Raw genomic sequence first — 14,414 nt, forward strand, 5'->3', positions numbered from 1 at the left:
TTGTCAAATATCCAAACAAATCAGCATATACCAAAGTGATTCTAAATATATCCAAGTGAATGCAGAAAAATACATTACCATTTGAGGCAGACCATGCTAAAATATAATTTACAATGATTAGTTTACATTTAAGATGGTTAGCCAATGAAATGTAGGTTAAGTTAAATTTTGTAGTATTTGCTCAGTCTCTTTGTACTAAACATTAGTTCATCTGAAAAGTAAGTTTGGAAAAAGCAAATAACCTGATCTCTTTATGCTTATCATTTTCTCACTGTCATCTTAAATGGAAGCAAATCAATACAGCATCAAGATTTTTCACATATTAAAATGAACACTAATGACTTGTGAAGGTAGACTGTGTACCATGTAGTACTTAATAGATGAGCTTGCAATGACCATCAACTCAATTTTTTAAATAACACAAAGATTCACAAGCCAAAATAAACATCTGATTAAAAAATTCAGCTACTCAAGATAACTCAGTTGTCCTTTTTCTCTCTGAGATTGGGAAGGGTTGGGTCTTTAAAAACCTGAAGAGGAGTTGGTAAGAGAAAAAAATCCTCAATGCTTTAAAAAAACTCAACTGGGCGGGGCGCGGTGGCTCAAGCCTGTAATCCCAGCACTTTGGGAGGCCGAGACGGCGGATCACGAGGTCAGAAGATCGAGACCATCCTGGCTAACACGGTGGAACCCCGTCTCTACTAAAAAATACAAAAAATTAGCCGGGCGTGGTGGCGGGCACCTGTAGTCCCAGCTACTCGGGAGGCTGAGGCAGGAGAATGGCGTAAACCCGGGAGGTGGAGCTTGCAGTGAGCTGAGATCTGGCCACTGCACTCCAGCCTGGGCGACACAGCAAGACTCCGTCTCAAAAAAAAAAAAAAAACCTCAACTGGTTAGAAGTCCATACAACTACTATGCTGGCATAGTATCTGTGACAGATGTTTTCTGTCACAGAACGATTCACTTTCCCATAGAAGTAGTTCCTCCAAGCCAACTATATAAAGATGTAAATCAGTTCACCCATGAATAAAACTGAAATAATCCTTCACAATAGAAGGAAGACACCTTACCCAAAAAGATCTTTTAAATCACTGCTAGCTGAACTGCTATTGGTCATAGTAGTTGGTGGCTATGCAAAGTTTCATGGGTTGAAGAAAGGATTACCCTGCGTACCAAAGGCAGATTGTCCTATCATGTTCATCTGTGTTCCCATTACTGAATGCCCATAGCTGCAGAACCTTGAGGAGGTACAAACTGATTGAGCCACTGATTTGGTTTCTGTTGTGATAACTGGTTCATGCTAACTTTGGGTTTCTGAGGGCCAAAGAGATTATTAAGGGCAGACATATCTGTGGGTCTTTGTTGGGTCGGCTTTGCACCAGCAGGAGGAATATTCAAAGCACTGAAGTTTGGCAAAGTGGGAGGTGTTCCAGAGTCATCTTGGTCACTCCAACTGTGCTTGGACTACTGTAGAAGTTCTGGTTTGTAGTAACAGGCATGTTGAATCCTGAAGTCTGAAAGCCCATATTGGCATTTAGGCCATTTGTCAAATTTTTCTTTGTATTATCAACTGGTATAGAAAACATCATGCCAATGCCCATGGAAGGAAGAGAAGTGAAAGTACTTGAAGCAGAAGTTTAGGGGTACTAACAGAAAGGCTAGTCGAAGATGACATATTATCCATCAATGTGCCTGTCAAGTCATTACTCTGTTTAACAGTAGCAATAGGTGTATGCATTGGGGTTTAAGAGGCTGCTGGCTTTTCAACTTCTGTGCCTGCTCTTGTTCTTTTGCTAATTTTTGTTTTTCTTCAAATGTAAGTGATGCTGTTTTACGTTTATTCTGTAACCCATCCTCTTTATTTTTGGAATCACTGCCAGTCAGAAGGTCTGCTCTAATGTGGTTAACAACCTTGTCAATTTGCTAATTCAAAATATTTGTAACTTTTGTCTCCCCAGAAACATTAATTTGATTTCCTAAGTCCAAAGATTTCTGCTGTTCTTGCATTATATGAAGTTGTTCCAGCTTAGTCTTATGTTCAGACTCCAATCTATTAAGCATCTCTTTTACGATGGAAATGAAATAATTGAACTGATTAAGATTGTTTTCAATACTCAGGGGAATAAGATGAGGCAATACTTATCCAGCCAGCTGCTCTTTGGTGATTCCCAACTTATGAGTAAAAGTACATTTGTAAATGCCTAAAATACCCATGAAGACTGCAGATTCTTTGGATGAAATTTGTTGTAAGAAGGGTAGGATATCATCAAGTACAAACCACTTATCCAAGTATTCCAAAATCTTTCATAAGCACACTAATGAATTTACACAAACAGCAAGGGAAAACATTTGTAGACAGGCATTTTAATTCTTGGTATCAAAGTACGTTTCATGGATGGGTAGTCTATAAGATTTGCAGAGGCTGGAATGATGTTTAGACAGAGCTCCTGGGTCTGAATGGAAGGAGCTTCTAGTGCTCTGTAAACCATGGGTAAAACACTGTTCTTTATCTCATCGGGAGGGGTTTTGGTTAGTAGCAAATCCATTTTTTGTCGGAAAATTACCAAAATCTGGATTGGCTCCTGCTGCTTAAACACAGGACCAAGTTCAGGTGGAATTAATTTGACATATTCTTCTTTGGTGCATTCCTCAATGATCAGTAGAACACTGGGCAAAACAAAAGGTACCATGTCAGGGTTTACAAATTCTGAAGTCAAACAAGTCAAAATTCTCTGCACAATGACATGCTTAGGCAGTAGAACCTTTGACAGTCTGTTGAAAAACTGTGATTTCCGAAGATAATCTTTGGAATAAGGTATTAAAACATTGCAGTGTTATTGCACCAACATCATCAAAGAAGGGAATCTGTCATTTGATCCACATCTGGTCTTACAGTTGGAGTTACATTTAACAGTAGCTTTACATGTTCACGAACTTCCTCAGGTATATTTGTAAGTGAACTAGATCCTAAATAACTCAACTGATCCAACTGCCTACTGAAACTCTTGTAAATATCTTGCTTATTGACTTCAAATATAGGTTTCCTTTTATTAAATACAGCATATATAACAGTTCCTAAAGAATACAAATCACTGGCTGTTTCACAGTTCACATAAAGTATGTATTCAGGAGCCAAATATTCAGGATTTGGAAGATACAATGAAGGTAAATTTGGGTCCCATTCTTTTTTTTTTTTTTTGAGGCGGAGTCTCGCTCTGTCACCCAGGCTGGAGTGCAATGGCCAGATCTCAGCTCACTGCAAGCTCCGCCTTCCGGGTTTACGCCATTCTCCTGCCTCAGCCTAGGCGCCTGCCACCTCGCCCGGCTAGGTTTTTTTTGTATTTTTTAGTAGAGACGGGGTTTCACCGTGTTAACCAGGATGGTCTCGATCTCCTGACCTCATGATCCGCCCGTCTCGGCCTCCCAAAGTGCTGGGATTACAGGCTTGAGCCACCGCGCCCGGCCGGGTCCCATTCTTTACAAGAAAATTTAGGCTCTTGTTCAGAAGGATTAGTTGATGATACACAAAAATTAAAACCCATTATTTTCCAGGCTCCACTTTTATTCACAATTGTATTTTCAGGAGTAATATTTCCATGTACCATTTTCACACTGCTATGCAAGAATGACAAGCCTTCTGAAGCAAACCACATTTGGTTTCTACATCATAAAGTTTATAATCCTTAAGTCTGGAGACATAGGGAAAGGTAGATTTTCCCAGTTACCAAGAACACTGGCTACACTGGCAAAAACTGGTTCTGTACAAAATGCCAAAGAATCCCTGGATTCTTCTAAAGGATGCTGGACGGTAAGAAGTCGAGGGTGTTGAAGTCGAGTTAAGTGTTGGACTCCTCGTTTTAGAGAATCGATGATTTGATCCTTTTCAAATTTTTGATATTTGTCAATCATTTTTTATCAAAGACAAAAACAGCCACTACTTTGTTGACTTTTTTGTGCCATTAAAAATCTCCCAAGCTAGCCCACTGCCACCACTGGCAATGTGTCGACCAACATCAAATTCTCTAGTGACAGGATTTCTCATTACAGCACTAGTGACATCAGCTGTTACCTTTTTGTAACAGTACGCTTCAATTTATTACCACATGGACTCCATGGCTGCAATATTGGGCAGTCATAGTTACCTTTTCCCTCTCCTTCCAGGGGGGGCAGAGCTGGGGCTCTTTTTCCCCGCCCCCCTAAACACAGGCGGTTCCTGCTCTGCTTTCGCACCTGGCAGCTGCCTCCTGCTTACTCCATCGCCTCCACCACCCCCACGGGCACAAACAGAGCACAAACACTGCCTGAGCTGGATGAGAGAAAGGGGTAGGGAGGGGAGGGACTGGGGACAGAGACTATGGGAGGGCGAAAAAGACTGAAAGACCTATTGTCAGCTACTTTTATTACTGTATTACTATTGAGTTTTTAGACCTAGAGATCAAATCAAGATCGCTAAAATAAGGTTGCTATAGTATCTAAATAATTACAGAGTATTAAAGGTAGAAGGTACTTTCAGAAACCATCCAATCCTGCCTCCTAGATAAGGAAATTGAGACTTAAAGATGGGTAACTTGCCGAGTTACAGAACCACCAGACGTGTGTCTTGACTTCCTATCCAGCACTGTACCCATTCTTGTTGCTATCTGCCATTTACAGGACAGGCTGACAACTTGTCCTAGAAAGCAAGTTCCTACACATCATGTCTCCAACATACAGTATTAGTCCTACATATCTCCTAATTCCTCCAGGTGTCTAATCTACTTATTGTCTTATTTTTCATTCTTAATATTAGAAAGATCCTGGGTTTTGGCATCAGATGTAGCTTCTGAATGTGACTACTCTACTAATTAAGTTAGACACACGATTTATCCTTTCAGAGCCTTAATTTCTCTCATTTGTAAAATAAAGATCATTTATCACTCACAACAGTAGTAAGAAGTAACTAAAATAAGCAATTAAGGCACCCAGGGTATCTGGCAGATCATAGGTACTCACTGAATACTATTTACATCACTATTCTCTCACTTGCACACCTACAACACCCACCCCCCATCTCTGAACAAAACTGGGCTTTTGTGTCTTTATGTATCTGCCACTATCTTCCTGTTCCCAGTACTGCCCATCATTTAACACCTCCCAAACTCAGCTGTTTACAAAAAAGGAGAGTTATTCCTGTTAACATGCTTAAAATACTAGGGCTTAAAATAGAGAAAATACAGGATGTCATGTCAGCCCTCTCACTTTTAAAGAGATGTGGTATTTCCTTTGTGGGTAGTATAATGAAACATGCTCTAGCTCTGGCAAAGAACAACAAAGTACTGGTTAAGAACACAAATCCTTAAGAGAGTAAATTCCTACTACTTGACCTTGACTTAACAATGACATTTTAATAAGTTAAATACAAGGAGGCTGGCAATATCAGACATCCCTATTCACCCAGAAGGAGAAGCAGTGGCTTGATCATCACAATGAGACAGAGATGAGGTAGATTTAAAACCTTAAATATGGTTCTAAATAAGCTCTCAATCCTTACAGAGCTCTTAAATAAGAGACCTGAACATATATCCAAATTCTATTATTACAAGTTCCATGTGATTATCCGAATTTTTCCTACTGCACATATATTACATATAGATTGTCATTTTAATACTCAGGAAGAGAAGTTGACTATAAATACATGCAGCGCTAAAAACAGACTATTAGGTATTCAAGGGTATAGTGGAAATGAAGAACAAAAGTGACATTCATTACAAGAGATACTAGTCCCTAGACGTTTTCTTCAAATAGGTATTAATGAAATCCTGTGAAAATTCAAGGTCATGAATTCCCTACTTCCAAAATGTAATATTAAAAATGAGTGTACAATCCAGGCTTAGTAGATTAAGCTAAATATTCTGTAGACTAGCTCTTTCACCTTGCTTCCATATTCTGATAATGTTCCATTTATTACTCTTGCCCAGGCTTGACAACTCCTTCTCTACCATTTTATCCTCCAAATGTCTCTTCCATATGTCCATTTTTTTCCAGTCATGCCTACTGGTAAGAGAATTAAATCAGTGCTAGAATCAAGCATACCAGAGCATGGTCTACAGTATGATCTTTAGACCCACATAGCAAAGATTAAAAACAAGCCTCAAAGGGTTAACCTTATCAGCAAATAACTTAAAGACCTGCCAAAACAAATTTTAACACTTTTCCAAGGAAGACAACAAAATCCAAACACTTAACAATGTAACATTCATAATGTTCACCAGTCCATAAAAAATTACTAGATATGCAAAAATAAATAAAATGTAATCCATAACCAGGAGGGAAATGAGTCAACAGAAACAGACCTGTCACGAGGTCAGGAGATTGAGACCATCCTGGCTAACACAATGAAACCCCGTCTCTACTAAAAATACAAAAAAATTAGCCGGGCGTGGTGGCGGCGCCTGTAGTCCCAGCTACTAGGGAGGCTGAGGCAGGAGAATGGCGGGAACCCGGGAGGCGGAGCTTGCAGTGAGCCGAGATGGCGCCACTGCACTCCAGCCTGGGCGACAGAGTGAGACTCCGCCTCAAAAAAAAAAAAAAAAAAAGAAATAACAGAATTAGTAAGCAGCATTTAAACACAGCTATTTTTTAATATGCTCAAAAATTTAAAAGGAAAACAGTAACTTAATGAGAAGAGAAACAGAAGATATACCTGTATTTTAAAAACTCAAATAGAACTAAAGTACAGCATCTAAAATAAAAAATTCACTAGATAAGATGAACAGATTAGATAGTCTCCAGAAGAAAAGAACAGTAAACTTGAAGGTATAGCAGTAGAAATTATCTAAAATGAAGCACAGAGAAAAAAAAGATTAGGGGTAAAAAACTGAACAGAACATCAGTGGCTGTGTCATATTAAGCAGTCTACAGTCCCAGAAGAAAAAAGAGGCAAGAACAGAAAAAATATTTGAAAAAGTGGCGGCCAAATTCTTACAAGTTTAATTAAAACAATTAAGCCTATAGTTAACAGAATTTCAACTCCATGCAGGATAAATACAAAGAAAACCACACCAAAGTAAAATTGCTAAAAACCAGTGACAAAGAAAAAAATCCTACAAGCAGAGAGATAGGAAAAAAAAAGACACATTACATTTAAGGGAACAAAGAGTGAATGCAAACTATTCATTTCAAGATAGATGGATGACAATGGAACAGCATCATTAAAACACATGGACAAAAAGCCAATTTAGAATCTTGTGCTAGTGAAAAATATCTTTCAAAAAAGGTGACATAGGCCAGGCGTCGTAGCTCACTCCTGTAATCCCAGCTCTTTGGGAGGTCAAAGTGAAAGGACTGCGTGAGCCCAGGATTTCAAGACCAGCTTGGCAACATAGTGAAACCCTGACTCTACATTAAAAAAATAAAAATATAAAAAAAAAAAAAGAAAGAAAAAATTAGCTGGGTTTGATGGCGCATGCCTGTGGTCCAAGCTACTCAGGAGGCTGAGATGGGAGGATCACTTGAGCCCAGGAGGTGCAGGCTGCAGTGAGCCATGATCATGTCACTGTACTCCAGTCTGGGGAACAGAATGAGATCCATTCTCAAGAAAAAAAAAAAAGAGGCCGGGCGCGGTGGCTCAAGCCTGTAATCCCAGCACTTTGGGAGGCCGAGATGGGCGGATCACGAGGTCAGGAGATCGAGACCATCCTGGCTAACACAATGAAACCCCGTCTCTACTAAAAATACAAAAAAATTAGCCGGGCGTGGTGGCGGCGCCTGTAGTCCCAGCTACTCGGGAGGCTGAGGCAGGAGAATGGCGGGAACCCGGGAGGCGGAGCTTGCAGTGAGCCGAGATCGGGCCACTGCACTCCAGCCTGGGCCACAGAGCGAGACTCCGCCTCAAAAAAAAAAAAAAAAAAAAAAGAAATTTTATTTCTTACACAAGCAGAAACCTAAGGCTATTCATTGCCAGCCAACCCATATCCCAGGAAATGTTAAAGTTATTCAGGCAAAAAGCATATTGGATGGGAACTTCAATCTACCAAAGAAATAACAGAATGGTAAATCTGTGGGTAATACATAAGCCTTTTATTTTCATAATTTATTTAATTCATAATTAGCAATTTAAAGCAAAAGTAATAATGTATTATGTATATGACATATGTAGATGTAAAAGGCATAATAATAATATGTAGAATGGTAGAGGGAAATGGAAGAATACTGTTTTAAGAGTGTCACTGTATTAAATATAATGTTATTTGAAGATGGGCTTTGGTAAGTTAAAGGTGCGTATTGCAACCTAGAGAAAACACTGAGAAAAATAAGAGGTATAGCTAATATGTCAACAGTAGAATTAAAATAAAAAAAATAAATTTAAAAAAAGAAAATGAGAAAAAAACGGAAGATGGAACAAATAGAAAAACAGAAAATAGGAGTACAGTAGACTCAACTAAAGTGATAATTACATTAAAATTAAATGGTCTAAATACTGCGAATAGAAAGTACAGATGATCAGACTGGATTTTCTTTTTAGAAAAGACCCAACTATAAGTTATCTGTGGAGATGCCCTTTAAATGTAAAGATTTAGATTAGCTTAAAAAGTAAAAACATGAAAAATAATGTGATGCCAATTCCACACAAACTTTTTCCAAACACAGAGGAAGGCATACTTCACAACTCATTTTACAAGGCCAGTATTACCTCAATATCAAAATAAAGCAAGGACATTGCAAAAAAAAAAAAAAAGAAAAAAGTACAAATCAATAATCCTTATTAATGGAACTAGGAAGGACACAGACACACACACACTCCCTAACAAAACACTAGTAAATAAAACCTGTCATATATAAAAAAGATAATATATCATAACCAAGTAGTTTTTTCCAGGAATGCAAGTCTGGTTTAAAATTCAAAACTAAACCAACAGAATTCACCACACTAATAGACAAAGGTAGAAAAACCATATGAATATTTCAACAGATGCAAAATAGCCATTTGACAAAATTCATGCTAAAAACTTTTCATCCAATTTGGAAGAGAAGGATATCTTCTCAATTTAATATACGGTATTCTCAAGAGACTTAATGGTCAAATACTGTAACTTTTCTCCTCAGACTGGAAATATGTCAAGAATGTTTATTATTACCATTTTATTCAACAATATACTGAGATCGTGTCTCATTCAATAAGGCAAGAAAAATAAATAAAAGGCATCCAGATTGAAAAAGAATATGCAAAACTGTCTCTATTTGCAGACATTATGGTGTATGTAGAAAACTCTAAGAAATCTACCAAAAAGTTACTAAAACTAGTAAGTTAAGCAAAGTTGCAGAATGCACGGTCAACATTAAAAAAACCAATTTCATTTCTTTATAGTAGTAACACACAGTAGGAGAATGAAATTAAATAAACAGTGCCATTTAAAAAATACTTAAGACTAAATTTAATAAATATGTGCAAGACTTATGCAATAAAAACTATAAAATATTGTTAAGAGAAATTAAAGAAGACCTAACTAAGTAAATGGAGAGATAATGGAGAGAGATATCAAGTTTATGGATTAGGAGACTCACTATTCTCAAATTATCAATTCTCTACAGAGTATATGTAATTCCATTCAAAAGTCCAGCATTCTTTTTTGAAAGAAAATGACAAGCTGGTTGTTATTATTAGGGACAGGGTCTCTCATTCTGTTATTCAGGCTGGAGTGCAATGGCACAATCATAGCTCACTGTAGCCTTAACCTCCTAGGCTCAAGTTATCCTTCTGCCTCAGCTTCCCTAGTAGCTGGGACTACAGGTGCATGCCACCACGCCCAGCTAGTTGTCCAGGCTGCTCTTGAACTCCTGGGCTCAAGTGTTGACAAGCAGATTAAACAATTTATATAAAAAATGTGAAAAATCTTAAATGGCCAAAATAATTTTTGAAAAAGAGTAAAGTTGGAGAATTTGTATTATCTGATTTCAAGATTTACTATAGAATTACAGTAAATAAGACAACGTGGTATTTCTGTAAAGATAGACTTAGGGATTAAAGGAACAGGATAGAGTTCAGAAACAGAAACCATACATATATGACTAGGTGATTTTCAGTGAAATTATCAAGGTATTTCAATAAGGGTAAAGAGACCATTTTTAACAAATGGTAAAGAAACAATGAAATATCCAATTGGAAAGCAAAAAACAAAAATTTGGACCCTAATCTAATTCCATACTCAAAAAAGTAGACTACTGACTTAAAAGTAGAGGTAAAAACAGTCAAACTTTTTCTTTTATGCGAAGATTTCTTAGAAACGACACAAAAATACGAATTACAGTAGCAAAAACTGATAAACTCCATCAAAATTTAAAATAGGTCTTCAAAAGACACCAGTAAGAAGATGAAAAGGCAAGCCAAAGTCTGGGAGAAAATACGGTCCATTTATCTAACAAAGGACTTACATCTAGAACATGTAAAGAACACTTACAATTCAACATTTACATTTCAATAGTAAGATAAAATTTTCGTGGGCAAATGATTTGAATAAACAACTCAAAATAAAATCTAGGTATGGCTAATAAGCACATGAAAAGGTGCTCAACATCATGAGTCATCAGGAAAATATAAATTAAAATCTCAGAGATACCAGTACACACCTACTAGAATGGCTAAAATCAAAACCACTGACATTACCAAGTGTTGATGATGTACAGCAGAGGTCAGCAAATGACAGCCCACAGGCCAACTTCAGCTTGCTGCCCCTGCCTGGTTTTGTAAATCAACTTTTATTGAAACACAGTCACATTCATTTTTTCATGTACTGTCCATGGCTGCTTTTCTGCTACAATAGCAGAGATTAGTTAAGTTCCAGCTTAGCAATAAAAAGAATAAACTTCTGATACTTATCACAAGTGGATAAATCTCAAAAACATTTTGCTGTACAAAAGAAGGCAGACACAAAAGAGACACATTCAATTTATATGAAATTCTAGAACAAGCAAATTTAATTTAAAGTGGCAGAAAGCAGATTAGTGGTTGTTTGGAACCGGAGGTGAGGGGTGGGGAGGTCTGTATACAAGGGAACTTTCTCTGGGATGATAAAAACTTCTCGAACTTGTTTGTACTGGCGGTTACACTGAGTGGATATTTTTGTCAAAACTCAAACTGTACACTTAAAATGAGTGTATTTTCTTGTATCTTAATAAACATACCTCAATGAGGATAAATTAAAAAAAACTTTGGGTTTTGACGGGTTTCAGAATTCAGAATTTTTCAGATTTTTAGAAAAGTGGCACTGTACATTAACTGCATGTTATATAACATCCCCAGCTGGTTTTGCGGCAGCACCTCATATTTAAATACATAAATAAATCTTCGGCAAATATAAGTATTCAAACTAAATGAGTTAAGTCCAGAAACAGCCAAAGTCTGGTTTCATGGGCAAATGAGTGTTTGAATAAAAGTATAGAAAAAAACTTTGAGTGCTCAGAGTTTTTTGATTTAGTCTTACAGATAAGGTGTTATGGGCCTATATGTATGTTTGTTATATGCTGTACGCCCCAAGAGTCTTGTGTGCCAGGCACTGCTGTTAGGTACCTGCAGGGTATACAAACACGGGTAACTCTGTCCTTGCCCTGTGGAGATCAGATGGATATGATGCAGCTACTACTCACCAGGTGTTCACAGGGTACAGGGGAGTCCGACATAGACAAGAAACAACATGAAAGACAGATTGCTGTTAATGTGTCAGGAGACACAGGGGATGCGAGATTAATTCAGTCTTTCCCTGAGGACATCAGACTAGAAAGGCAGGCTTGGGTTTCATCATGATAGGTCATATATGCTGGACTGAGGCATTTGCATTTTCTCCCGTAAGCGACAGCACTTCAATATTTATTAAACTGGACTTACCAGTGATGCTCTCCGAGTCTCTGTGACTGCTATTCATGAAGTTTTCTTCACCTGTTGGTGATGTAAAAATTGCATTCTGGGATTGACTCATGCAGGATCCTTTCTTGCTTTGGTTGAGAAGGACAGCTTTGGTATGAATCAGAGTAAAGGAAATCCATCAAGCCATTCAATAATGAAATGGATTTGGTCACATGGATATTTTCTTTTGGACAGATTTTCTCTGATGAATCAAAAGACATCCGTAGCAATGAGCACTCTCATGTGATTATCATACTTTGGAGAGTCATGACCTAAAACAAAAATATATCAAGTGACTAGAACAACATGCTCTTTAACAACAGGAATCTAATTAATTGAAATATCTGTCATGAAAAATGTTTTTCTAATGATACATACAACATGGATAAATCTCATAATTATGCTGGAAGAAAGTCAGACAAAAAAAGAGTACACAGTTTATAACTTCATTTATATAAAATTCTAGAAAATGTCCACTTATCTATAGTGACAGCACATCAGTGGCTGCCTGGAGTTAAGGGAGGAATTACTAAGGGGCAGGAGAAAAGTTTTTGGAATGATGAATATGTTCATTATTTTGACTGTGGTGATGGTTTTACAAATGCATATCAAAAGTGGTTAAACTGTACACTTGAAATGTGTAATTTGATGCATGCTAATTATATTTAAACAAAGCTGTTTAATTTTTTTAAAAGATAACTGTTTAAAGTAATACACTAATAACGTATTGTAGAGTCTATAACATAAGTAGAAGTAGAATGTTTTGCAGTAGCACGAAGGCCAGGAGTGGGGGAATGGCATACACTGGTGTAAGGCTTTTGTATTACACATGAAATAGTAACATATGGCTTGAAGATATACTGTGATAAGTTAAAGAAGTATACTATAAACCTGAAACCAACCAATTAAAAAACTCAAGAATTACAGATAATAAACCAATGAAGAAGATGAAATGGAATAATACAAAACAGGGTTTTTTAATCCTGGAAAATTAACATTTTGGGCCAGTTATTGCTTCGTCGTGTGCATTGTAGGATCTTTTACCCACTAAGTGCCAGCGGAATCCCTTCCCCAGACCCTCTCCAGTTTTATCCAAAATGTCTCCAGACATTGCCAGATGCCCCCAGCAGGCTGGGGGGAGGGGGTGCAAAAATCATCCCTGGTTGAGAACCACTGATACAACAGATGCTCAACTTCACTCATAATTAAAACAAAAATATAAACAAAAAAAAGTTCACCACTAGATTAGCAAACATCAAGTTTTATTATATTCTTTGCTGGAGATGGTGTAGAGAAAGAAGCACTCTTAAACCCTGTTGATAAAAGTGCAAATTGGGGCTGCGCATGGTGACTCACGCCTGTAATCTCAGCACCTTGGGAGGCTGAGGCGGGCGATCACTTGAGGTCAGGGGTTCCAGACCAACCTGGCCAACATGGTGAAACCTCGTCTCTACTACAAATACAAAAATTAGCTGGGTGTGGTGGCAGGTGCCTGTAATCCCAGCTACTTGGGAGGCTGAAGCAGGAGAATTGCTTGAGCCTGGGAGGCGGAGGTTGCAGTGAGCTGAGATTGCACCACTGCACTCCAGCCTGGGTGACAGAGCAAGACTCTGTCTCAAAAAAAAAAAAAAAAAAAAGGTACAAAGGGTACAAGCTTTCAGAAGGCTATTTGGCAATGTCTACCAAACTTTTAAATGCACACATGTTGTAACTTAGCAGCTCTACCACCAGGAATTTACACAATGGATATACTCACGAAGTGTGCCAAGATGTAGGGATACGGATGCCCATACAGTATTGGTTTGGGGGGGAAAAAAAAGCACACACCACACAACTGGAACTAAACATCTATAAATAAATAGTTTAATAACAGTGGAACATACAAAGGAATGTAATGTACTAAATATATGTGCATACTTAAAAAAATCAGGAACTGTCATCAGTAAAACTGTTCAATTCTACTTATTTGGTTTCTATCAAGACAGTCTCTTGTTGGCAACGTGTGGCTTCCATGTATAGTTAATTCATTCTCACGTCTACTCTTCACAGGCATCATAAATTTTCAATGTTTTATAAGAGAGTTATCCTCAAGAAGTAGAAAGGAATAAAGTAAATAAAGGAGACTGAAAATGGTTACTGTGGCAGAATAGAGAAGCGCTTTGAGCAAATCCTAGGGAGGAGAGTTTCAGAGATAGAATGTGAACGGAATTAAACATTATACAAAAGTCAAAGGGAAAATTTGGTTTATTAAAAAAGGGGTAAGGGACCATAAAATCAATGATAACTTTCCTGAAACCAGTTCAGCCAAGAGACTGGATCCAAAGATAGGCCGCAAGGTGTCAGGAAGTGAGATGGTAAGAGTGGCGTTCAGTGAGTACAGACCAGGATTTCCCAACACCTAGACTTTCAGATCTCCACAGATTAGTAAAATTTCAAACATTTCTGTGGTTATTGGCCTGGGTTTTCCATTTCTTACCAATTTCTATTACTTGGTAAATGATAAAACATTTTACTAAAAAAAAAAAAAAAAAAAAAA

The 14,414-nt window shown here is 37.6% G+C and overlaps 1 protein-coding gene and 1 pseudogene across 1 annotated transcript in view; both read right to left on the bottom strand.

Moving 5' to 3' along the window:
- Positions 1 to 14,414, bottom strand: part of TRAK2 (trafficking kinesin protein 2) — a 76,850-nt gene that overhangs the window by 35,122 nt on the left and 27,314 nt on the right. Inside the window, exon 2 of the mRNA XM_025404432.1 lies at positions 11,861 to 12,150. Within this exon, the coding sequence (XP_025260217.1) occupies positions 11,861 to 11,951 (91 nt within the window). The 5' untranslated portion in view covers positions 11,952 to 12,150. The remainder of the gene's footprint in view (positions 1 to 11,860; positions 12,151 to 14,414) is intronic.
- On the bottom strand, positions 1,067 to 4,114 carry LOC112636069 (annotated as a pseudogene).

The sequence above is a fragment of the Theropithecus gelada genome, chromosome 12 (assembly GCF_003255815.1).
Source record: "Theropithecus gelada isolate Dixy chromosome 12, Tgel_1.0, whole genome shotgun sequence".
NCBI classification, from domain to species: Eukaryota; Metazoa; Chordata; class Mammalia; order Primates; family Cercopithecidae; genus Theropithecus; species Theropithecus gelada.